Here is a 27,729-nt window from a genome sequence, read left to right as displayed (position 1 = left end):
CTGAGTCCTGAGACTATAATCTGTATAATATTTAACTGTGGTTAAATAAACAATTATCATGCATCTTTCAGTTAGTAAAAATCCACCTTTCCTAAATCCCAAGAGAGTCTACTAAAGATGACAAAAACATAAACCAAGATCCAAGACTAAGGTGTGCATCTTATAAAGTACTCTAGAATTTTCCAGAAAAATTATTCTTTTTGTTAACAACCCTGCAGACCAAAAGCACTGACCTGTTCACAAATGAATTCTGCATAAATACCTTTAGTTCCTGTAATTCCCATCATGTTATCCGATGTAAATTTTTATCATTACAACAAGCTCCTCTGTGTGTTACTTCATTATTTTACAAGTAACCTTGAGTCATATGTCAGCCTAACGTCTCAGAAGCATATGCCACACGTGCCCATATGCTATATGGACACACATCTCCTTTCCCTCCATTGGATATGTTCTTCTCCTCCACGGGATGATCACATATACATAAATATATGTAAATACATAATTTGCATACACATCAATGTATATATCTTTGTCTTTTTGTCTTCTGGGTGGTTAGTTTTAATTTTAGCATTAGCCAGAGGCTCAGTTTGCCTTGAAACTCTTATCAGCTTCTAAGATACATTTACAGGGAGAGAAAGGCTCTAGGTTTGATAGCAGTAATTGTATTTAACTTGTAAGATACAAGGCTATTTATCTTGTGGCTGGGAATTCACAGAAGAGAAAGGAGGTTTGCCCGATAAAACTAAAATTAAAGGAAAAATACTGAGCACCGTCTTGCTACTCTCCCACTCTTCAAGCAAGACCATTAAACAGTAAAACAGACTTCGTTTAATAAAGCTCTTCCTCTCTGCTTAGATATGGTGCTAGAAGGTAAAGCGGGATCACGAAAGGAAAGACACTACCAGAGTCCCCAAAGGCCCGAGCGATGATGTAGAGGAAGGCAAATGTCATAAATGCCCAGGGAAGTGCTGACTTCCAACTGGAGAGAACAATTCTAAATTGTCAAGACTTGGGATAAGACCAGAATTTCTGGGGCTTGCAAGTATTTGAGGGTATTAAAGCAAACCCATGGAAGGAGCAGAGAGTGATTAAAACTGGGGCTCTCAAGTCAGGTGGTCTGGGTTGGAACACCAGCATTTCCACTTCTGCTGTGATCTAGGCAAGTGCCTGAGCTCTCGGAACTATTCTTAAGCTGTAAATTGGGAATAGAATTAGCATTGACTTCAAGGGTTATACTAAAGTTAAATGAAGTATTGAGCATGAAGTAGGGAGTATGCAGTAAATGCTCAACAAAGAGCAGCCACCACCGTTTGGATGAGTTTGGCCGAGAGATGGTGGCATCTGCCATTCTCTACATCTCTGGGACAACCACCCCGTGCCTTGAGTGGACTTATTATACTAAATTGTCATTATACAGTGACTGTATAATGACAAAACACATTAGATGAGTTCAGAAGGTATATGAAATACCTATTATTTTATTAATGGTGTAAATGAAGATTTACATTATATAAAACAGACAAAAGGAAATCAGAGAGAGCATCTTCTAGTCCTGCACCATCCAATACCAGCCACCAGCCACCAGCCTCATAGTGTTAGCCTGAGGATTGAAGGAGAAAATGTATTTAAAGCCCTCAGTGCCTGGGACATAATAATTGCACAATAAAAGCAAACCTTCAGGGCCCCAGTCATACCAATCGCATTGCAAGTGTGGCTATGTGTGGTTAGTGGCTGCCATGTTGAATAGCGTCAGCACTCAGTCTGAATGGAGAAAAAGAGACATTCTTAGTTTTCTAAGAATCAGGGATTCTCAAACCTAGCTGCGTATAGAACCACTTTGGGAGCTTCCAAAAATACGGAAGCCTGGACCTGTGCTTCTCACAATTTACTATGCACGTGAATGACCTGGGGAGCTGGTTAAAATGCAGATTCCGACTCAGTAGGTCTGGGGTGGGGCCCAAGAGCTTGCATTTTTAACAAGCCCCCAGGTGATACTGATGCTGCTGATCCGTGGATCACACCCCAGACCAATTAAATTAGATCACTTGGGACCAGGGCCAGAGCACTCACAGAGTTTTTTTAAAAGTTCCTAAAGGAATGTCATTTGCAGCCAGGTTAAAGAATACGGCTATACACACACATACACACACAAGTATCTACTGAAAAGATTTAAGAAAAAAAATTTTTTTTCACCAAAGACCAACCCTGATGAGTTGAAAGTCCCTTGGAAACAGAAACTCAGCTACCTGTGAATACTAATTCATTCTTAACAAATTGGGGGGTGGGGGATGGAAATGAATATTTATTAATGCCGGTATTCAGCATGCACTGGTTTGGTTGACTAACTGATACATTTTGTGACTGAGTATTTGAAGAACTCATTTACAAGAGGGTTTTAAAATGTACTTAGTAATGTTCAAACACATTCATTAAGGGAGCCTCTCTGTGTCGCCATTACTTCTCTGCAAGTCTTGAAATCATGCTCAAATATGGCTTTCCCTTTGGGTTGTGTTTATACTTCTTATTCCTTTTGCAGGACTTCACTATCTACATTTTTTTTCTCTCCAGTTGAACAGAAAGTAACACTAGTCCTGAACGGATGAACGAGCAGGTAGCTGGGGCTTGTTTAACGTGAGCTTCAGATCTGGCAGGGCCTCAAATGTTTGCAGGCAAAGACGAAAGAGAAGGAAAGAAAAGCTCCTGGCTAGGAATTAATGAAAACCCAAGGCCTGAGAAATTTCAGCATCATGTCAAGTCCACAGACTTGTTTTTAACCCTTCAAAGTCTCAATAATCTAGGCTGAGACATCTACGAAAAAAATTTCTCTTATCCTCATGTATACAATGAAAGGCTAATGAAAGCATTTGACATACAATATGGTGATGTTCTGTAATTCAGTAATTCTCAAATGGGGGCAGTTTTGCCCCCCAGCAGACATGTGGCATCTGCGGAGACACGCTACTGGCCTCTAGTGCGTGGAAGTCAGGGATCCTGCCAGGCCTTCCACAATGCACAGCTCGGCCTCCCCCAGCAAAGAGTTATCCAGGCCGAAATCCCAGTAGTGCCAAGGCTGAGAAGCCATACTGAATAAACTAATCCAGGTAAGGACTTCTATTTGAGAATACTGTAATGGAAAAAATAAAAAAATAAAAACCTAATAACCTAGGGTCGGTATCAATAAAATGATGACTCTGAGAAATAGGAAAGTGAGAAAGAAATTGGAGGTGATGCATTGCGAGGACCAGGATAGGAATCTTGGGTCTGTCCCTCATGCTGTGTGATACTGGGTAAGTTATTTAGCCTCTCAGAGCCTCAACAATGCAACCTTAATATGAGTGTGTGGTAATAATACTGAACCCAGGTCCCTCCCGGGAGGGAGTGAGGCTCGGATGTAGTGAGGCACATGAAGGCGTTTTGAGCATCGGCAAGCACTGTAGCAATGATTTGACTTTCAATCCCTAAGGACAAAGTTCTGTGGAATTTGATATATTCAGATATAAAGAGAGAGGTTCCTAATCTAGGGTCCTTGAAGGGAAACCACATCTACCTCCTTTCCACAATCTGAGTTGGGTGATCAAACAGGACTTCAGCTGAGTCACCAATGGGCATTTATTTTACTGGAGGAGAAAGGGGAACCCAATCAAGCTCACTTTCACATACTTGGTATGCAATATCAAGGAAAAAAGAAAAACAATGAGCCGCTGCTCTCCTCAGCACCACCTGCTGTGGGAAGACGGAAAGCCTTACACGCTCAAGCTGCCCATCAGTCTTCATTTCCCAGGAAGCCTGGCTCTGACCTAAAAAGCCCTTGACTGTACCATGTTCAGGGCTCGAAAAGTCCTGGTGACATAACCAGCCACCTAGTCACAGCGGAGAGAGGATCTTTAATAATCCCAGTCAGCTCAGCCTCCCAGGGGATCTAGCGCTGGGGCTAAAATTAATACCTCATGCTCAAGTCACCTTTCACCTCTCCTCCCCTGTCTCCACCACTGCATTGTGTAGAGACAGCAGTTAGAGGCTTTATAAGGAACATTTGTCAGTGCCTGGATGCTAACTCTGGGCTGATTCTTCTTTTACTTCCCTCTCCTGTTTCTTAGCCTTTCTATTTTCAGGTTCAAAGAAAGAAGTTGCTTTTGAGTTCTATCGGCCAGAATTAAGTGATACAGGATTCGGAGGGCTAGAGAACTATTTTCATTGTGGATCCTTCCTGATTCACAAAAAGCCAATGCTACATGCCCTGGGCCCAGCTAGTTTCTAAATATTTCACAGTGGAATGTTTCAGCAGAGCCACATAAAATCCTATAAATGCCCATGAGAAGATTCTGGAGGTGACCCATTCACCCTGATGCCCAGGGACCTGGTGAGCAGGAACAGCTCCCTGAGAGCGTGCCCTCAGAAGGAGACAATGAAAGTGAATATCTTTCCTGGCATCTACTTGATATTTCTTTACTGTTTAAACATTAGCTACAGGCAGGTAGCACAAGTGAATGCCTCTTGGTGGTTTCTACACTTACCACTATCAATAGAACAGAATGACTGGGAAAAAGGAATGCCTGGGTACATCCCTTTTACAGAGACTGTGTCAAGATTGCCCGAGCAGGTGGCTATGTTCTTCGATGCCTAGATTTTGTTCTTACGTTTTAAATAAATTAAATAAACACTGCCAGATTGCTCCAAGGATGCTTTAAATTGAGTTAAATGGATCCTTTCAGTAGCATGGGAAGCAGATGGGAGAGAAAATAAAGAATCCAGAGCTGAAAAGGTGGGCCACTCCTAGGAAGGCATGGTCCAGCGAGAATGCTGCACTTCCCAATACCGTTTTCCAACCTAGGCAACGGAGTAAAGTGATAGCTCCTTTAAATACTCAATATTCTCTCAATTGCTTCATGGAAGCACATTGCCACCGTTGTCTCTGTCTCAGGAGGACAGCTTGTTCGCATTACAAATGACTCTTTTAGCATAACTAAAGGATCTTTTCTTTTTTAAAAGAGGATTTTTTTCAACTCCACTCTCACAATGACCACCTTTGTGGGGTTATTGGCACTGATCTTTGTAATATGACACTTTAAGAAAACGAGTAAATCTAAGATGACACAAGAAAGATGCTCATTTCTATCTATGCATTTTTCAGAATATCCCTCCATTTGCCGCAGGAGCAATACTGGAAATTGTGTGCAGCTGGGAACAGAATCTGGTCCTAGTTCTGTCCCTCATTTACTATTATCTCATGACCTCTGAAAAGACATATTTCCCTGGGTCTCATTTTGAATTTGAAATGGAGAATAAATATATCTATCCTCCCCAATTTTTAGGCTATTTATTAGTCAAAATGAAGTGGTCTGTACGAAGGAATACGTGATATTAAAAAAATGCTACTCAAATGTTCGGTAATCCTCAAAGCTAACATTCCTTGGGTATTGACTTAATTGGCCCAGCACTCATGCTGGGTATTTTACATGCATAATCACATCAGCCTGGAAAGTAAGTGCTATCATTACCCCATTGTACAGACTAGGAAACAGACTGCGGAGGTTCAATATCTTGCCTAAGGTTTGGAACTGGATCACCAAACAAGAAGAATAAGCACTGACCTAGAGAACCAAGAAAGCAGAGAGACTAACAAATGAGAATGTGGGGAGAAAGAGTCTGGTATAGTTTGAAAGCATGGCAGTGATCATTGGAGAAGAAAAATCGAAACTGTTAGAAATTCTTAACACTTATTTTACAGTTGTTGTATGTTGCACTACACGTGGGGAGAGGCACCAAATATTTCAGTCTTTAGGGCATTTCAAGGTCTTAATCTAGCGTGCCTCAGAATTACAGCTAATGGCACCAAGATCCCAACTCCAGCCAGTTGACTCCAAAGCCCCTGCTTGTAACTGTTACACTGGATCATGTCCTGTAATAATAACACATATTATTACTAAATAACAGTTACCAACAGTTACTAACAATAACAGTTTTCAGTGAGAAGCAATGACGTTAAAGAGAGGTTTATTCTGTTTTGAAAACACAGGAAGCAACCCGTAATTTGGAACTAAAGATACAAAGAGATAAGCACACAGCAAGGGTCACTGGTTTTCTCACATACATGTGGCCTTAAATGACCATTAAAGAGCTTTCTCATGGCTGGCAGCAAACTTGTGGATCCTATATTGGCTCAGGGCAAGTGGTCAATTTAGGATCTTTGAAATTCCTAACAGAAACACAACAAACCCTCCAGCGGTGGTAGCGGGGCCGATGGTAATACACACGGAGAGGGATTGATTTTTCCTACGAACAAATGAACAGCTCTTAAGATCTCAGGCTATTTTGAGTCCTCCCACCCCTCACCCCCTGGAGTTTTTAAGCAAGAAGCATTTAAACATCAGGTCTATTAGTGTCCAGTGGCGATGGGAATTCACAGTAGCTGCTAACACCTCCGGCATTCTTCAAAGGCTCAAAGATCAACGCGTAAGGCCATTTCTGTGCCTTCATCTAAGAAGGGCAAAGAGTATGACAAGAGACTCCCAGCAAAAGCTGAGCGGGATATGGTCCAGAGACTGAGATGGTAGGTATATGAGTGGGTGGGGCTTCTTGCATCAGTGCCTTGGGGGTCTTGTATGCTGTCTGTGAATGTTCCCATAATTCTTAAAAAAAGATTCAGGAAGACTCTGGCTGATAGAGGGAAAAAACCCAGTAGCACAGTTACTTCTGGCTGTTTTTTGAAGAAAATGAATGCTGATGTAGGCATGAAAGCATGCCTTCAAGTAATTCAAAATTCTTGGGCCAAATAGGCAAATTTACTTGATGTGTTTCTCACAAGTGTGATGATCATCAGCTAAGCAGCTCTGAGACTTCTGGAAACGTGCTTCAGCCTTGCTCACCTCTGTGCCCACCTCACTATAAAGGAAATGAGATGGTAAGAGTGGGAAAATCATGGGCAGTTTGGAGTGTAGGAGACAGAGAGTTAGGCACAGCATCATGCCTGCACTAGTGAAAAGTTCAATATTCTGAGCTAGTCTCTTACATCCACCAGGTGATAATGCAATTATGGAGCAAAAGCCTTTAGCCAAAGTATTTTCCCTTCTGTTCCCGGCACTCTTATGATCAGGGTGCAGAGCTCTTTCCTGGGAGAAGTGAGAGATGAAAGGGAAAGCTAAGGAGTTATTTGAATGATCTTTTTTAAAGAAGGCAACCTTTCTTCCCATTGCCCTTGATTTGGCCATCTGGCTCTGGGAGTTTGTTGGCGAATGCTCCTTGACTATAAAATTTAAACAGATGATTAACCCCTCTCCCTCCCACACCAGCAAGCCTGCCATTAAAATACCTACTAGAACCAATCTCTGAAAAAAAAAAAGGGAGAGAAAAAAATTGGCAAAGTCAACCCAATGAATGAAATGTCCACCCTTAGTTTTTCTCTCATTGTGACCCTGACTTGATGCTCACCATTTCAAGTTCAGTAAACTTCCTTTCACAATCTTTCTGTCCTGTCTGGCCATCTGCATGTTCAACCATGCCTGCCTAAACGGCACCACGAAGTCCAGATCTGAAATTGATTATTCCATGATTACCAACACTAGCTTATTTTAGAGACGGTGTCCCTCCCCTCCACTGCTCGTCATTCGCAGCACCCTGGAAAAGCCATACTTATTTTCTCTGATATGAACCAGTCAGGCATCAACTCGTCAGATGGATTAAAAAAAAAAAGTATTCAGTGCATAGTTTGTAAGTCTCCAGAAGCTCCCTATACTGGATCAAGTCCTAAAGAAATAACATTATCTTCTCATCCTAAAAACATGAATGTGTGTTTAACGATAGGTGACAGTCATGAGAAAATCATCAGTTATAATTAAGAATGGGAGAGCAACAGAGTGTGGTCATTGAGAGTAAAACAGGTACCTGTGGGATAATGCTCGTTCACTGGCCAGTTGTCCACCTGAAGTGTGGCGTTGCCGCCGTTCCTGGTGAATCGCACCACGTGGTATTTGCCATCATTTACGGGGGTTCGCTCCTCTTTGATGGAGATGTCAACTGTGCCGATGTTGAAGACAACTCCAATTTTCCCTTGTTCCTATAATAAGAAGTACAAAAAGCATAGTTATCACCAACCACAAGCTTTTCTCCCTTTAAAGTTGATCCTCCAACTAACAATGAGTCTCCAGGTACCCACGGAGACCTGTCAGCTTGGAGTTAATAATAGCATCTTACATTTCTCTATGGGCTTTCATCCCGAACATAAAAACCAATGGTACAAAAACCACCCAAATTGCTCCCGGAGGCCGCACTGCACAGGTTACATCACTTGATTGCCCTCAACAGATATCAAAGCTGGGACCACAGGACTACCTAACAAGTGAGTAGTGACACTGCAAGGTTCATTTCTGTGAGATGAATTAGGCCTGTTCTCTAGGAGAGGCTAATAAGACGCTGGACGTAGATCATGCCATGATTCAGATTTAAGACGAAAGAGGAACCACAAGCCTGCTTGCACATTTTGGAGCAGTCAAGGCCAAGCAGGAGTGTACAGAATGGTTAGGAGCCAAAACCACAGAGGCTAGGATTACAGACTTACGTCCGGTGATACTTCCTGTAGGTCTAAAGCACGTGGAGAAGGTATCTGAAGCCAGTGAAACAGAGCTGGAGTTTTCTGAGTCGGATGCCGCCACCCTTCCCACACTGGCAGCCCTATTCCTACAGTTAATGCTAAGAGGGTGATAATATTCGGTGCCATAGCTTTATGTTACACAGCAGAAGAGAACCTCTGTGGCCCTCAAAAGGCTTCTGGGAGGGAAAACATAATGACTTCCAGAAGAGCACCATTATGGCAAAGAAAATGATGATTGCGGTGATGGTGGTGGTGGTGACGTCAGCCACCTCCTGGGAAGTGCCCAGAAACACTGAAATATAAACAATAATGCTGTTAAAATCCTTACTCTTCTCCTTCAATAGTTGGTTATGACTCAGAGTTGGGATTAGTATTCAGAATGAGACGTAAAATGAAAAGTAACCGCGTTGATCAGACATATTCAGTCTTTCGCAACCTCTCTGAAAGGTGTCAGCATGCAAGGTGTCAGGAGGAATGGGCCAGGAGAGAAGAGAGACATCTCTCTCCGTTTCTCTAGTTGTCTGGCTTGCTGGCTAAATAGTCGGTTGGACTTTCAAAAATAATAAAATTCTGCTGTGATTCTTATGTTCTATGAGACTGAGTCACAATATTTGTTCACATTGTCAATGTCATCCTCTATTTCCTTATATTCAAGAAGAAGGAGAAAGTGGAAGAGGAGGAGAGGACAGGGGGAGAAGGATATGGGGGAAGGAAGCCCAGAATCCACATAAACTAAGATGTAGGAAAAATTTCGCTGCATCTCAAGTTTCGTAATTTGGTTCATTCAGTCAATGTATAAATACAATAGTTATTAAATACTCACTATGCTTAAAGTCAATAAATGAAGCCTTCTGGTGAGATTTTAGGCACCGCTTCCCCTACAGTTTGGTACACTGCATTTATTTTTCCAAAAGACAAGCTTTTCTCACTGTGCCAATTTTCCTTTAGGATGTGAACACATCTTGTGCCCAATAAAATAATGAATAACTACCCAGGAGACTTAATCTTCAAAAGTAGGAATATAGGCTGATCAAAAGGCTGCTTTCAGCACGCAGGGATGCTGAGATATAGGGGGGACATCACTGCTTCCTTTGTGTCCTGGTAGCATGGTACCCACTGTAAAATTTTGTCTGTAATTCCCACTCTCTTCTCTGGGAAAAGTGATTCAGGTGCCTCCCCAGATGGTGACTCAACATACTCATTTCCTTAAGTTTCTAAGAAACAGGATTTCTTAAATCTCTGTTTATTGTGACATTGTGTTCTCAGCTTTTTTTTTTTCTTTATCTCTACATCTCCAGCACTAAACAAAGTACCTACTATTAAAACACGATGCATGGATAAATGAACCTGATGATGGGTTCTTTTGCATCTCTCATGCTCATAACTAATAATATTATGATCCATTTTATTCTTTTTTTCTTAATTCTCTCGGGCTTCAGAAATGACTCTTACTTAAAGAGTTGGCATTCACTTCTAAGGATGTGTGTGTGTGCGTGTGTGTTGGCACCTAACCATCCTCATGCCTAAACACGCAGAGCTCTAGTAACCTGAATCTGAACGCTTCTAGCACAATGGAAGGACTGGAGGAGTGAAGGAACCACGGCTGCCGACACCATCACTCCTCCACCCACCCCACAAACGTGGGCTGTTTATTGCACGACTGTTCTTCAGTGAGAAACGACTATATAAATCATGGAAGCGTGGAAAGGACTGCTGGTGATTCAATTCACCTCAGAGTCACTAATTAATCATAGATGGAGAACGGTCTTACGGGGAGAGAGGAGACCTTTAAACCAGCCTTCTGCAGCTTTTCAGCAACAGCAGTAGCAAAGGACAGTTCTGGCTCACTGAGTAGGCTGATCAGCGAGATATATTCTTGGGCAGATTTTCTGCAAGATCCATAATCGATTCAGGAAAAGAAAAGATTTAATCTCTGTCAGAATAAATATTCGGTCCTTATCTTAGGCACCACACATTTGCCATTGCAATCAGTGTTTCAGAGAGATCTTCTTAATCCTGCTAGCACGCTGCCAGTGTCAGTGGAGACCCTTATCCAGATGTTTCACAGTGTTTCCCGCAGTGGTAAATGTGGCTGTGTTAGACCTCAGATGTGGTCTCTCTACTCGCAGTAATAAGATTTCATTACTGCAACCTCCTTGTCATTTGTCAACGGACCACAGTAGCATTATAATCTGTGGCTAACTGCTTTGTCTCAATTCATTATAAGCCTTGTGGAAAATACCCATAGAGTTGCCCAGGCTTGAATCCATCATGCTCAGCTGCCATGAAAATAAACTCTGCTGGCTTATGTGTCCAGGGAAGAGAAGGTGTGAGAGATAAAGAGCACTGGCTTTGGAGTCAGCCTTGACCAACCTTGGGCAAGTTGCTTAACTTTTCTGAACCCGTTTCTTGATCACACATCACGGGGACAGGATACTAGCTTTACATACTTCAGGGGGCTGTTATAAGGCTGAAATGATATGAAATAATAACATATACAAATATAAGGGATGCATGAGACCAGGAGAAGGAACCATCCAATCATTTGACCATTTAAAACACTCTGTGATTACTGGAGAAATTAATTGGCTTGATGTGATAAACATGGGTTTTAGCATAGCATGGTTCAGATAATACCTCTGGCTCTTAAAGCTGTAGGACCTTGGACAGGCTGTTTAACTTCTGGTGTTTCTTCTGTAAAGGGATGCGTGGAGGGAGACAGGCAGATTGCGGTGAGGATTTTAGGAGAACACACAGGTGTGAGGCACCTGACCTGTGGCTGCGCATACTTTGGCATCTCAATAAATGGCAGGCATCTTTTCACTTTCTTCCCCCTCAACTAGTATAGTTGAAAGTAGAGGCTCAGACTAAGGACTGGTTGGTTTGGCAATGCTGTCATTAAGAAATATTGTACAAATAAATGTAAATTTTAGCAAATAGAACACAAAGAAACATTTGCCCAGTTGATTTCCTGCCACAATCTGGTAGTTGCTCTCTCTCCACATTCCTTGATGCCTTTTATAAGCTTCTCCAAGACAAGCAAAGTGTAGCTGCAAAAACAGCATGACTATAAATTTTAATAACTCCACACCCATCACCACTAAAGTTGCTACCAAGGCAATCACTTCAATCTATGTTCTTCCTCGATATTAAAAACAAAGACAAGTGGTAAATCAGAAGACTTTACCAAAGAATCCTCAAGTGCATTCAGGGAAAAACTGAGCAGTACAGAAAACAGCTGTCTTTAAATAGCCAGTAAGTCATTCTTCAACAATAATGACTGTTTATGAGCCCACCTGGCTCCTCAAATTAATCTGGCTCCAGCTTTCTGATCTTCCGCCAGCCACATTACAGTTATTGCTATGGAGGTGACCCAAGAGATGCTACCAACACCAGGGTCAGATTTCAGGAGCAGAAATGCACAGGGACAAGAAAAGTCCTCAGGAATAAAGATTTCCCTGAAGGTGATCTCTTCATTCATTCCAGAGTGCCCCAGGGGAAGGCAAAATGCGCCATCTGCTATTTTAGAAAATTGCAGCTGACAGAAACAGAACCGGGGCTCTCAAACGTATGCCAGGATGAAACACAAAGGAAGCAGTTCTCAATTCTCAACTCCTCGGCTTCCCCCGGAATGTGAGTTCAGTGCTGGGCAATGACCCAAGGAGAGAGAACAGGTGATCCCTCTTGGGTCCAGACACTGCCATACCCATTTCAAAGTCTGGTTTAGAGTAAATAAAGTGATCAGTGCCACAGTTTACCATTTTTTGGTAGTTCTCCTCCATTATGGGCTCATAGTAAGAGAGACCTCCTGGGTCCCCTTGTGGCATATAGGGTCAACAGACCCGGGATGACCAATAAATTGGGTGTCACTCCTGAGCCACCCTTCAATGGTGGGCGTGAGACCTGCCAGAGTTCTCCCATTTTCTCTGAACCACTGCACCCTGCAAATTCCTGGTCATAGCTTTTTTGTCAGTTTGGGTCATTGAGTGAGGATGACATCAAGCCAAACTGCGATGGGCGTGGGACATGTGAGAAACAAAGCTTGGCTGCTTTATGACACCAAATATTTGAAGCTTTTGCTACTGCAGCATAACTCAGACTATCTGGATGACAGAGTAGGTGCTCGGTAAATATTTTTTAATAGAATAATTTTTAAATTCCCATGATTACCCTCCAGGTTTTATAGGTTAAAAAGATGACGATTCAGAGAATGGGGCATTCACATAACTAATAAGAGATACATTTAAGATCAGAATACAGGTCTATCTGCCTTTGAAGCCCATGGATTTTTCCACCTTGTTACGTTTCTGTCATATGTATTACATGCTGCAACTGAGTTATTCACATAAGATGACATATACATTACATATTACATACTTCATGTCTGCATAACCTGCCTAACCTGTCTGCTTAAACTACTCCTGCATATTTCAAATGTAGGGATCCTAACAGGTGCTCAGTAAATGCTTGTTAAATTAATGGACAAGTGAATAAATGAGTAATGAATTAGAATATGTGGTTGTGATAGAAAAAAAACTGTGCTAATAAATGCTAATAAGTTTTTATACCATGGGAGGCTACCCAGGATTTGAACAGTATGGGATAAAGCAGAGAATTGGTCATGTATATTCAGAATTTTTTGCAATAAATCTTAGGCAAAACATATAGTTTCACTGTCCTTTATATATGCAATCTGTAAAATACAAAAAGATGCGGTACGATTGATTCATCTGATAATTTCTGACTGAGGGAGGATTTTATTGAAGTTCGTTAGGATAAAAGACCCCGCATCGAGCAGAACACGTACAGGTTCTCTTCATGACAATCAACTGTCTTTCAGGGAAGATCATCAGTCCGTTCTTTCAGTGTGACGGTCTCTTTGTTCTAGAACCTGGGACAATAAGCAGTAAATGTGCACTTCTGGTGTGCAAAGCCATGTGCTCTAAGGGGATTCAAGAGATGTAAGAGATCAGGTCTCTGCCTCCAGAAGCCGATGATAGAGAATAATCACTACCAGGAATCACTCGAAGTGACAAGACCCCAAGCTGTGCAGCGGGGAGTGGGTTTGGACTTTCACTATCATCCCATGACATTGACCCCGTCTCCTTTCCTTAAGGAGCTTACGTGTGGCTGCATGGCAGGAAAGGCAGGGAGGCAAGAAGAAAATGTCTGCTCTGGGTACCAGAAGACTTTAAGACTTAGAAACAGAAGAGCTGAGCCCAGTCAAGGCCCGTATCTTGTGGCTCAGGTGATCGTAAACAGGTCTCAACTGTTTGTATGAAAAATGAGAATAAGACAAAGGCAACAATAATAATTATACCTGTGTTCAATGGTACTTAAGAGAAGTGAATAACATCTTGGCAAATTATGAAGTGCTCTACTAAGGATGCTATCAACATAATGTTCACGGCGGGGGTGAAGATGGTGATGATAGTAAAGATAGTGAGGAGAACGGGTGAGAAATCGTGTGACAGATGATGGGTGAGTCTGAGGTTTTGCACACACCCTACACGACACGCTCTGTGTACTTGAAATACCTGTCGGTTAATCACAATCATCGACTCCAGAATCTGTGCAGATTGTCCCTAGAAAATTCATGTTAAATGGCTTGGAAATCAATTCTATTTTCCTAAATCTGCACAGGTCTCCATGACCTTTGCACCCACCCAGCAAAATTGCATCCCACCGTTCCCCCTGGCTGCAGTTAGGTTTCTTCTGTTGTTTTGCTGATGTCTGGTTGCAAGAGGTCAATCAATTAAAGCTGATTAGATCCACAGACTGAAATACTAACAGAGGGCCCAAAGAGATAAGACTGATAAATAGCTCCAGACATCTCCATCTCTAACTCCCAGCAAAGTAAAAACAAGGGAGAGAGAGAAAGAGCCTGGATGACAGCTCAGGACAACAGGAACTCTGACCTGAAGAGGGGACTCAAGGAAGGACAAGACAGCTGGTGCAAGTAAGAGGCAAGCCAGAGCCCGGGCTCTAACAGGCACAGGTCACATCAGCATCCTGGGTCATCATGTCCTTCAAATCCACCCTGAACATTCACTTCGTATCCACAGACCCCAATGTCACACTGCCTCGCTTGGTAGTTAAGTCTGACTACAGAGCAAAAATTAAAGTTCATTTCCGTAGGAGCCCCAGTGTTGTGCCAAGGCCTGGAGCAGTCTCCTGGCAGGATTCAGGTGACAGCTGGCAGGGCAGTGCTGACTGAAACCCAGTGCAGGCTGAGCATCTCCCATAAACGCCTTGCTTCTCTCCCAAATCTCTACCGCAGCTGTGAGGAACCACCCAGCGGCCTTAATGAAGGGAACTTAAACCCTGTGCTCACACTAACAATGTTATAATCCTCAAAATTAGGAAGCATCTTTTAAATCACCAAAAATTCTTGCAGAATCTCTTACCTCTGACCTGCCTGCTTACAAAGTGTGGTCCTTGGGAACTTGTTAGAAATGCAAATTATTAGATCTAAAACGAGACTCTGGATCGGAAACCCCGGTGTGGGGCCCAGAAATCTGTATTTTCACAAGCTCTCTAGGTGATTCAGATACTTGCTAAAGTCGGGAACCACCTCCTTATATTAATGCCTTGGTACCACTAGGACATCGGTTTCAGCTGGGGTTGATTTTGTGCCCAGGGACACTTGGCAATGCCTGGAGACATTTTTGGTTGTCACAACTGGGGCTGGAGTGCTAATGGTATTTAGAAGGTACAGGTCAGAAACGATGCTCAGTATCTGCCAATACACAACAAAGAACTATCTGGCCTATAGTATGAATAGTGTCGCTGCTGGAAACTCTGTAGCAGGGAGTGCAAAACTTCACTCACACAACAGACATCCATCAAGCATGTATTGCATGATGGAAACTGTCCCACAACACTTATACATAGTCCAACTGACTCCTCACAACACTCCTTCTATGAGCTATGTATGCACACACACACCACAGACACACACCACATACAATGCAGACGTGTACACGAGTGCATGCCTGGATGTGCACATGTGTGAATTTTTACACATTTGGTCTACAATTGTGCTCTGGCCCTCAGAGCACAGGGTGAGCAATGAACATGTGTGGATGAGCTGACTCCCTCCTGCTCTGTGTTGTGTTCAAGTGCCTTTCCACAGATGTAAACTTGGCAACGCAAGCTCACACAGCCAGAAAGTGGCAGGTCTAGAACACACGTCCTGCGTTATTTTCCCTGTCTGTTCTCGGTAGCCCCCTTCTCTTATCACTGCTTGCTGCTACCCCTAGGAAGGCCTCCCAGTGCATCGCCCCGGGACACAATGACGTTAGCTGATAATCCCAAATCCGATTTAGTCCCGTGATCCTCCACTGCAGACGAGTTACTTCTAGTCAGTTCCCATCAAGAGGCATAATCAATACTGAGAGGTTTCAAAGGAGGGCCTCCCTCTCTGAGAACTGGAGACTCCAGCCCAAGGGGGAGCAGCGGCCCTCATATAGAAGGGAGACCAGCAAACAGCCAGGAACCCATCAAGACCTCTTCCGTGGTGGGAAGGAAACCTTCAGTGAGTCTCCAAAGTGCTTTACTATTTACCTATCTTTCAAGTGACAGACCGAGTTAGCATTATTGCTTCAAGGTAAATGGACCTGTGTGAATAATAAGCCTCAGCCAAGAATTCTTGGTTTACTACGTAAGGCATTCTCAGTCGTTCCCATGGATGAATTCTCAGGCTACACACTATAACCCTTTTTAGCTGATAAAAAAAAAAAAAAAGATTTCGAATACATATTTCAGAATGGAGAGATTAAGCACATTGAGACGATCAGAAAACACAATGTACATGATTGCGTTCTTATGGTGCCTTGGGATAATGGACTTGCACACGTAGGAGGCAGGATGGCCTGAAGCAGAGTTCAGCAAACTCGGGGCCAAGTCTTGCCCTTGCCTGTTTGTGTAAATAAAGTTTTATTGGGACACAGCTGTGCTCATGCACTTATGTACTGTCTTTGGCTGCTTTTGCCCTACAACAGCAGTGTCGAGCAGTTGCAACAGAGATCATGTGGACTACAAGCCTAAAATATTTACTTTCTGCTTCTTGACAGAAAAAGTTTGCTGACCTTTGTTATGAAATCTCAGGCAATTTAAAGCTAGCCATGATTTTTTTTTTTCCTTTAGTTTTTGACCGCGAGTTTCTGTTACCATGGTCAGAATAACTCAAATATGCGGAGGAGGAGCCTGTACCGGCGCAGTCAACTGTTACCTGACAGACAGAGCACATTTCTAATCAGAAAAGACAAAATATATACAAATTCATCCAATTTAGGCATGAACTAATCTATCTCAGGTCCATTAAGGGTAGTTTAGATACTAAAATCAATTCAATATAACAACTGTTTGAAGGTGGGCAGCTGCGGATTCGGAGAAATAAATTAGAGGCTTCTGGCAAAAGATGACGGTAGCCAGGAATCGCCTGGTAATGGAAGAGATGGAGTGAAGTTGTAAAGTTATTAAAATTATAATGATATGACATTTCTTTCTGAAAACTTATCTAGTTCTGTGGAGTGAATCCTATACTTGCTGAAGGCTTGGGACTCTAAAAGCCAGCAGACATCACTCTGATGCCAGGACTTGAGTTTATTACATTAGATGCAATGAGAGAAGTGAAGAGCATTGCAAAGCAATGAATATCTCAGTCTTGGGGCTCCAGGGCATATGCGAGACACTTGAGTCCCTTGAGTGATAAATGGTGATTAACAGAGCTCTCCTGGTTTACCTGCAAGGAGAATCTACCGTGTCATCATCTTGGGCTGAACATCCTGAAATAGGGGCTCGTTTTTCCTTTCCTAGTTACCGTAAACAAAATGGCCAGCAGACGCTAATACATCAGCAGTGCCTGTCTGCTCTCAGGGCGGTGGGGTGTGTGTGTCCTGGAGATAGTAGTTGCAGGTAGGTTATTTCCTCCAGGTGATAGTTTATGGTTCTCCTCTGTGTCAACTGTCACCGCTGTAACATTCTCTCTTAGAAATCTATCAGCATTTCTAATCAAAAGGTTGATTCTGACCTACCCCCAACCACCATAATAAAAGCAAGAGAGGGGGGAAAAAAAAAGGGAAATGAAAACAGCTGCAGCATGTAAGAGGGCAGGCCTTCTGGCCTCCGTGTTGGCGTCCAAGTCACTGTGGGGGAGAGTAATCTGGGCGTCCCAGCAGAAGTATGAAAAGAAGAAGAATTTCCCTGGGCCCCGGGTACTATTAGTAAAAGTCATCCAAATGGGGGACTTGAAAATATGTCCCAGGGAGCTGACTCATGCCTTTGGAAAGGCATCCAACATACCTGCATTGAGAATTATTTCAAAGCTGCATCCTCTTGTGATAGATTAGAGTACACATTTTATTTTCATTTACTTGAATTTACTATCCCTACCAAATTGTGAAGTAAAGTAAGTTTCAGCCAATTAGGGGGAAATACCCATGAGAAACTAGGAAGCCGCCGCTCCTCTATGATATGGCGGGAGCTTTAGACACACAGATTATCCACGGAGTTTATAATAAATCCATACACAGTAAGAAGAAGTATTTACACTGTGGCATTTAAAGGGCACATTCCTTCTTCCCTCTTCTTTATGGGTGTGCTACAAGTTTATCCGGTGATAAAAAGATGCTAAGTGATTTCATCCAGAAGTCTAGGGAACACATTGCTAGGGAAGTGGAGTTGCACGTGTACGCAGGCCCACATGTGTGTGCATGTGTGTGTGCACGTGTGTTTGAATAAGACCTTAAAACTTAGCATGCCCCAAAGCTAGTCTCTCTGGCCCCCTCCTTTGCTTTCAAAGTAAAGTGATGATGGCTCAGGAGAATCTAGGCCCTTCTGTGCCCGTCAAAATGCATCTGTAGTCAAGCTCTAATCCAGCCCTTGGATAATCCCTGGATAGTCAGTGAAAGCTTTGGGACTTCCCTGCCATAGAAGGCTTCTCAGGACTCTATCACAGATCTAACTCAGCACAAACTATGGATTCCAGAGTAAATTAAATACCTGCGTGATGGAGAGTCAATATATGCCCCAGGGAATGAACTGGCTGATCATTAGGGATCACTGATCCAGTAACGACTCAAAGACAGAACAGATCTCCTCAGCCTGGCTCAGACCAGCACTGAATGAGGTACCCTTTCTATCCGGAGAAGAGACTTCCCTCTGTCAGAGAGTCCAGCTTTCCCAGTCACTACACATGGGTGTACAGAGCTAAGTACAGTTCTATGTGCATGCCCTCCTAGAGCCATCTTCGATGAACTAGGTCTATCTTCCAGTTATCCCCCAACCTCTCCAGCATCCATTCAACAGTAAAATCAATGGTTTGTTGATTTATTTTAGTGTTTCTAATGGAACGATTCTTTTCCCCAGTCAGATCGTGAGCATTGTGAAGGCAGAAGAAGCATTTCTATTTTCTGTCTTTCTCTATATAGGTGGTTCAAAAAATGTTCACCTGACACCATGGGAAAAGCATCTTTGTACTTCTCAGCAAGCAACACTTGAGTACAGGGTGCAACAACTTTGTCCATGGGTCATTTATCGCTTTTAAAATTTTTGCTATGATTTTGCTTTGGGAGAGTTCTTTTGAAAATGTGGACCACAACAATGTCTCAGGGGACTGTGGCCATTAGTTTGTTTCAAGTAGTCTACTGAAACAGTATTTGGGATAATTGCCAACAAGCCTATGCACCCCAAGGAGAACTTGCTCTGTAGACCTGGAGGCGAGAAGTTTAGTAACCCATTACCAAGGTTCTCCATCCACCCTGTTTTTTATTTGGACTAGATTCAAACTGAAGTCCTAGAGGTGGACACTATGCCATCTCATTACCAGTTCTTTGAACAATTTGATTCCTATTAGACACCATTGTAACCCTTGACTTATCTAAGATGCCAGAATTCCAGAGAAACTCATTTTCATGGTCTTGCCTCCTCCTCTACACCTCAACAGTAATGGAACCAGAAGACATGGATCTAAGTGCTACTTGTGCACTCTGCAAATCCTGGGACAAGTCACAAATCCTTGGGGTAGAGTTTCCTTGTGTATAAGACAGGGATGGCATCACTGAACTTGCAGAGTGATGGTGAAGGTAAGAAAGTGATGCTTGTGACAGTGATTGGAAAATTATGGGGCACTGAAAAAAAACTATACTAAATATCGTTGCCAATGACAGATGAAAACAAACACAGTTTTCTCAACTAAGAAAGAAGAAATAAGGAACATTCCCATGTAATATTTCCAAATCAACATCCACAGTCAGTCCTTGACAAACTGCCCAAGTGACTGGAGGCAGAGGAATTATTATGTGTCCTTCAGGACAGATAGTGCCGCCTTATTTGGGAAGGATCAGGCAAATGGTGGGGAAAGTGGGCTTAGATCGGACATATTTAAGTAATGCAGATGAGGAGGTAAGGAGGAATGGGGGAAGTTTAGAAGGATGAAACAGTTGGAATGAAAATGAAATTCAGTCTGAGCAAGAGAAAAACAGGAAATATTTGGCATCAAAGCACTTTAAAATATCAACCAGCTGGTCCGCTCTCTAATACTTCAGTGATTTTTGCCGAGACAGAAACCTTTGAATGCTCAGATAGACTCTCAGCGCTCAACATACACAAACAAAGAGAGAGCATGTTTAAGGTTCATAAACATGCTAAATCTTAGAGAATATTTTCTCTCTTGCCCAAAGGGCCCTCCCCAGACCCCCTGGCAAATGTTTCCTTGACGATGGCATAATTGCATGTAGGGGATTTAGAAAACCATTGACTCAAAATAAAGATAAATAAAATCCTTTATTTCCTGAGTGTGCCCTGCGGCTAACTGCCCTGCTTTCTGCGGCAGACACCCCTCTCCAGCAGAAGAGCAGTGGCTGTCTAGAAGGGGGTGGTCTGTGCCATGCCTCTACCTGACCTCGGTCCAGAGGCTCAGAGGCCATCAGGGAAGACACCATCAAGCCACGTGAGAGCGCCCGCATCTCATCAGCTAGCAGTAATCTTACTGTTGCTAACAAGTCACGTCTATGCTCGGTGATACCTTTGAATCTTTTAAGGCAATGAGTAGGGTCAGAAGAGAGTAAAAGAGTAATAGGGATACAGACAAGGAATTAAATGAGTGCTGCTGAAGTTATCTACCAAGCTTCATCTGAAAGAATAGAGAAAAACAGCTCCCCAAACCCTCGAACATAGATGGATTTCTTGCCCCTCTACTTTGTGCTGATTTCAAGAAGCTTCCTGCAGCAGAACACCTAGAGGCAACCACCTTAGAAAGCTAGCTGCAAGCAGAGACCCCTTCCTTAGTAGGCAGCAGGGTGCGCTTCTGGTTCAGCTGTCCAAGGATGACTCCTGGGGAGCCACAGCCCGTCCGCTCACCAGCCAGCCAGATTATCCAGGGAATGCACCGAAACAAGTGTGCAGGACATCTAAGACCCAAGTGTCCTTGACACTCAGGTTTCACCTCCACTCTGGTGAAAGGCAGAAAGGAGTGGGAGTCACGTGTGTACCCCAGAGGGACACGTTAAACAGACGGTACTAAATCTAGGGGTCACACCTCTTGGAAGAGTAATGAAAGCTGGTTTTGATTTTTTTTTCCTGTTGATTATTTTTCTCCAATAGATACTCATCAGCTGCACTGTACAATAATACGAAAGTTACAAACAGAACCTACAGCTGGATCAGGCCCTCAGATGAACATTATTTTGTCTCTTAAAGGAGGGGTAGGCATGGCAATTTTTCTAACGTGACTTAGTTTTCAACATTTAAAAGTCAGAAGGGCTCTCCTGAATGGTTAGATTTCTAAGTTCTTTTGAAAATGGTGAGATTTAGAAAGACTGGGATAACATTTCTGAAACACAGGGAAAGGCCAGAGCGGACTGGAGGAGAAAGGCACGAGGTCTCCACCACTCCCTGTTGGCTACCAGAGGCAAAGTCTGAGTGTTGTTTGCCGTTTATCACCAGGTTTTCCTCTGCCTCTGTCCCTGACTCTCCCTCTTTGTTCAGAGTAGGGTAAAGATGAAAGGGAAACACATTTGCCACCGCATAACTAGCGATTTCCCTGAACCTCAACAAAAGATAGATCAAGAGCCATAGGATTCAAGAAAAATAAGAGCAAGTGCATTTTTTCTTATACCCCATTCCATTTTAATCACTTATATTATGAGTCTTCCCCTTGTAGTGTTCTTTCTTTTTTAACTCCCCATACACTATAATAATCATATGCTTTCGAGTAAGACGGGTCTGACTTTGCATCTCAACTCCATCCCTTACTGTGTATTCTTGACCAAATTGTTTAGATTTCCTAAGCCTCAAATTTCTCACCTTTAACGTTGGGAAAATATTACCTACCACACAAGCTTGTTAGGAGGATAAAACAATATATGCAGGCAGCTGACACATTAACAGACGACAACCAAGGAATCTTAGTTCCTTTCCCCTTTGAAGGGCTGGGATGAATTAAGCGACTCCAGCATAAAATCACACACACATCTAAAGTGCCTGCCAAATTGTAATGACCCAACTGCTGCTTCAGAGAGATGGCTCAGCTCAAGGTTTTAATGCACTTTTCATGGACTGAAGCTCAACAACAAAATCTATCACTGTTAGGCAGCCTCATAAGGGGCTCTGATTTAAACAAAATAGACTTCCTTCTGAGCTCTGAAGTATGGTAGCTACCTTCACCTTGACTTAGAGACACACCAACAGGAAATGTACACTTAGTCAATGGGATTAACAAAGGATAGCAAAGATCATGATAATAAAGTGCATCACTGAAAGTTGCATAAGAGCAGACCATTCAGTATAGAAAGGTACATGTGAATTTTATGCAAACATACTTTTAGTTCTGAGAGTTCATATATCTGCATGGCTATAAGCATCAAGAAAAATTTAGGGTAGGCCTCTGCTCTAGAACTACCATTTAGTTTTGAGCAGACCGTGATATTGAAAAAAAATATATATTTAAGTTATAAAACACACTTGCCAAATAAATTAAAAAAGTGTTCATTGTAATACAACAGCTAAAAAAACAGCATTACCACTCTACCATGTTGAGGTTTAAGTGAGCAATAAATCATAGACCTCTCTATTCTGAATATCAGCCAATTGAGAAATAGGCTAAAGGACCAGCAAACGTCGTTGCTTAGTGAGGCTCAATGAGGGAATTGGTCTGAGATGAGATTTGGACCTGGCCACACATCGGGCTTCCTACTCGTATTTCTAGTCCTGTTCCCTCCCCTACTGCCCCTGCAAAGATGAAGCTGACCTGGGCCTGGGTACGTCCAGCACAGGGAGAAGAACCCTCTGAACAGGAAGAAGAGAAGGAAGAGGTCTCACAAGACCTAGGCAGACCCTTCATCTAATCCCATCAACTAAATAAGGGATTGGCGAGAAGGTACAGGAAGTGTCACCTCTAAATTTTCTTTCCAGGGAACAGCAATTGCTTCATAGCCTATATGTATAGATGGGGAACTATCCCTTTTTTAACATAGCAGAAGTCCAAATACATCCTCTCCATGCAACTCTACCAATACAGCCTGACCCTTCTGAGAAGCTAGAGAACCAACCCTCAGGCATCTAAGGAGGACTTGTTACTTGGAGTTTGGGGTATGTTTGGAGGTTTGAAATGTTTATTTTATGGTCATGGTGAAACTGCCTTTGACTGACCAGTTAATAACTACCACTGTTTCTGCTGAGTGCTGAAATTCTTAGCAACATGCAGCTGCCGTCTTGGACTTTTGGACACTGGGTTGCCAGAAAAAATATCAGAAGGAGGGATGTCAAATATGACTTATAAGTAGAGAAATTACAGTCCTAACTGGTAGATTTTAGCAGGCCTGTGGAACTTGCTTTATCTCATGAACTTCCGCCTCCATCCTAAGGGGCCCAAAGATCTGCTTTGCTGTCATTTATGTCAATGCACCAGCCAAGACTCTCCAGCGCAGCCCAACTATGCTGTCAACCCCAAATCCCAAGGGATGCATATAATCACCGTATTTACTGTGATGGCCCAGGCAATAATGATACCTGCTGCCTGGAACTCAAATGCACGTGTCATTTAGGAGATGCTACTTGTTCCGGCAGAGCTGTCTGTCAGCTGTCTCTGGCCAAGCGATACAACCACAATTTAGTTAACAAACTGAAACATCATAGAAATCAGTGCTTTTAACAGGCTTCCTCAATTCACCAGGGTTTTTCTGCCTGTCTTACATATTGCAAGTCTCTGGCAAAGTAGCACTGGAGGGAGGAGGTCCCGGTGGAGTTGAAAAGACAAGAAAGAAAAATGGGGGGGGGGGGCGAGCAAGAAGTAGGCTGAATTCTAAAGTGGAATCTGCCCTACAGTAGAAAATCCAGAAAAAAACATTTCTTGGCTCCAGCAACTCTTCTGTTGCCAGCTGGGCAAATTTCAGACTCTTCAGCTTCACATCCCAGACCTTCTGTTATCAGGTGTCCACCTTTATTCCCAGTATTCCTACCAAACTTTCTGAATCTTCTACCCCATCCATAAGCGTTGATTAGTCTAGTCATTTGTTTAGCAAGTATGCATCAAGCACCTACTGTGTACCAGATTTTGTGCTAGGCGTTAAATCCAAAATGAACAGACCATGTCTACTATTCAAGTACTCCTTGTGCTGATACTCGGTCCCAAGGATGGAATGGTTGGTGGCAACTATCAAGAAGAATGTAAACTGGACAGAATTCCAAAGCCTATTTTAAGAAAGAAGAGAATATATGGAACCTACCTCAGTATAGTGGCTTCCAGGGAACCACCTGATGGGATGATCTGTGAATTTTCACAAGAACTTCAACAGCTTTGTTTTGATCTACTTAAGGACAATAAAAAATTGTGGTAGAGTTCAGTGGTAGAGCGCATGCTTAGCGTGCACGAGGTCCTGGGTTCAATCCTTAGTACCTCCATTAAAAAACATATGGAAGCAAAAGAACTGGCTTCAGGTTAGAGTGATATAGGAAGGCTTTATAATGAAAGTAGAATTTAAATTCAGCCCTGAAGGTGGACAGAATGTGGATGGTCCAATTTGGATGCTTTCGTATCAACAGAACTACAGAGATGCAGGACCTATGAAATTGGGTTTGTAGTCTAGGAAACCTGGGTTTAGCCTTGTACTATTTCATGTGAGTCAAGTAACACTAAACAAGTCAGTCACTTAGCCTTTCTGAGTATTAGCTTTCTTATCTTAAAGATGGTAATAAAAATACTTAGCTTAGGTATTACATAGAGTAGTTAAAAAACTAACTGAGATAATATATGTAAAAGTGCTTGGTAAATTATAATGCACAATACACATATCAGAAGACCATTAGGGGCTCTACATTAATTGTTGATTTGATTTTAAATGTACATGACTGTTTCTTCTTCTAGCTTTTACTTTGATAATTTTTAAAAGGCTGTTTGCACCCTCTTTAAAACCTTCAGTAGAAGAGGAAATGCTTCGCTTCAAACTTATCTATTTCTTTTATCATAAAAAATCAAAGTGTTCTTTGGAAATCATCTCATTAATCTCCTGGAGGGAGGTAAGTTAGGGGACACATATTTTACACAGTGGTATATGAATCTCAGTTTTAAGAACGGAAAAGCCTAACATGAACTTTCCCAAGCCACATAATGAGTAAAAGCAGCACCAAAAATGACCCAGGATGCCTTTATCCAATTTTCTGCTCTCCCCATTACGTGCATCCAAACACCTTGTTCTTCCAGGAGACTTCCAAGGACAGAACTGAATTTCCAGCTCTGAAGTAAGTAATACTTTAAAACTTTTTTTAGCCTCTGTTTTTTCATCTAAACAACAACCCCCAAAAAGCTGGCACACAGAATTTTTATGGAGATAAAAAAGGAATAACACATGTGTAATATTTATGAAAGAAACCTAGTCCTGTATCTGTTACACACTAAGTGAAAAATAAAACCTATTTCCTTTTATTTTAAAAGGGAGAATTTGGTTTATATAAATCTCAAGAGTGGTTACCCTGACGCATATGGAGTTAAGTGTGATTTTGAAAAACACTTAGATTGATCATTATTAATGAATCTAAGAATCAATTATTCTATAAATCAATAGGCATATATTGAGCACATGCTACATGCAAAGAATTGTGTTAGATCCTAAAGACATAAAGATGGGTAGGACAAAGTTTTCAAAAGTTTATAATGGAGTAGATTAGATAAGACATGGACAAAATAGCAGTTAAAAAATAGAAAGTGGTGAAGGCAATAATGTAGACAAAATTCAACAAGATTTCAGTGGAAAGTGACTAGTCTGCTAGGGAAAGCAGGGAAGGCTTCCTGGAAGAGGTGACTCAGAAGCTGGGTCATGAAGGACATCTAGAATTTCAACAAATGGAAGGCATGAAAACAAGATTGATTTAATAGCATTCTAAGCACCAAGGCTAGCATGGCCAAAAGGAAAGACTGAGAGAAACAGTCTAATCAGTGGATGAGTTTGCCAGAGCATAGTGTATACCCTAGAGAGAAATGGCCTTGCTGGACAAAGAGGCAGGTTGAGGATGAATCAAATGAATGTTTGAATGTTCTGTTAAGGAATATCAACTGTCTTTAGTTGGTATTGGGAAGCCATTGAGTGAAATGACACAAAAAAAATATAGCTTAGATATATTTGAGCATGCTGTGAGCAGATGGAGAAGAGGCAGAGGAGGGGAAATATAACAGATAAAACGAGATGAGGTAACAGATGGCATAAGATCCCAGAAGAGACAAAAAGGCAAGAGGCCAAGGGCACAGGTAAATTCAGTTGTGAAAGGGTATAAACCAATTTTTCCTCTGAGACAGAAAAGGAAGAAAGAATAGTAGCAGCTACATTGTAATGTAGTGAGATCACCTGAATTTGATAGATGTAAAAAAATCTGTACAATCATTTGTTAGAGACATTGCAGAGGGGATTTTTAAACTGAGTTAGGACTGAACTTGGACCTTGATGATCCCTTCCAAATCTATGGCAGGGAACGTATCAATATGGTCTTTTATTTTTCAAAATGGAGAAAGATATGAGTTCATACAAATAGCAGGATGATAAACTTACTTAGAAGAGGAATCACGAAATGGCAAGTGAAATTCGCTAGCAGATGGATTTTGTTCAGCTGGCAAAGAGTCTTCTCGGCAAGAGATGCGTATTTCTGTTTCTACAGAAGCCTTACACCCAGCTTCTGATCCAAACATTTACTACCTGCTTGGCCTTTATGACCATTTGATGTTGTGACCTTTGAGCTTTGGAGATTAAGAGGAGATGCAATGAGCTAGCACAGCTTCAGTGAGAATAGCCACATAGAACTAATCTCATTTTCTTGAGAATACATTTACCAAATGGGAAGGTCAGCAGGATGATGTGGACGGAGTGTAAAAGTCACAGCGAAGCATCAGACAAGGTCTTTAGTGATATATCTGAGATCACGATGGAGCAAAACGGGGAACACTTACACATTACAAGGATTTATAGGCGACTCACTTAACAGATGGCCAGATCTCACAGAGTTGGCAGCAGAACTATGTTCTTAACAGCTCCCTGGTCAATATTTGTATCAGTGACTTGGATGAAGAAAGAGAAGCCATGGTTACAAGTTCACGCCCACCCTATATATGAGAGGAATATACTGAATGTCAACATGTAAATGCTACAGTGAGACTGGGAAAATAAAGGATAAAAACTCAATGGAAATTAATTAAGATAAATATAGAGTCACCTACATAAAAGAAGAATTACCTAAGTGTAGGATTGAGATGACTCAGTCAAAATGGACTTCAGGAAGAAGAGATGGAGGTATTAGATGACCAGGAGCTCAGCAGGATCTAGAAATAGGATAGGCTGTCTATAAAAACTTTTATGCAAACTCTTGATGCATGAATAGAAGAGTGTTGCTACTGGAGACAGGAACGGTCTTCCTGTACTCAGCAGGAGTCAGGCAGAGGGCAGAGCATCCTGCTCTCTAATGAACATCCCACTTTAATAAACTCATCAGTAGGCTTTAATGATAGTCCATAGTAGCATGACGAGAATGGTGAAATTTGGGGAAATACTTTCAGGTCATTTGAGGAATGATTATGCAAACCAGAAAAGCAAAGACTTTTAAGAGGGACACGGGCTAGCCATCATCATGAAGAACTACCCCAGGAAGAAAGGAGT

General features: G+C 42.2%; 1 protein-coding gene across 3 annotated transcripts in view; it reads right to left on the bottom strand.

Moving 5' to 3' along the window:
• NRXN3 (neurexin 3) overlaps nucleotides 1–27,729 on the bottom strand; it is a 1,622,198-nt gene that overhangs the window by 162,787 nt on the left and 1,431,682 nt on the right. For all 3 annotated transcript variants that reach the window (XM_032482446.1, XM_006184279.3, XM_006184277.3), the window contains one exon: nucleotides 7,885–8,056. In XM_032482446.1, the coding sequence (XP_032338337.1) occupies nucleotides 7,885–8,056 (172 nt within the window). The remainder of the gene's footprint in view (nucleotides 1–7,884; nucleotides 8,057–27,729) is intronic.

This window comes from Camelus ferus, chromosome 6, assembly GCF_009834535.1.
Source record: "Camelus ferus isolate YT-003-E chromosome 6, BCGSAC_Cfer_1.0, whole genome shotgun sequence".
Taxonomy (NCBI): Eukaryota; Metazoa; Chordata; class Mammalia; order Artiodactyla; family Camelidae; genus Camelus; species Camelus ferus.
Note: the sequence above shows the minus strand (reverse complement) of the source record. Positions and strands in the feature narration are given on the sequence as shown.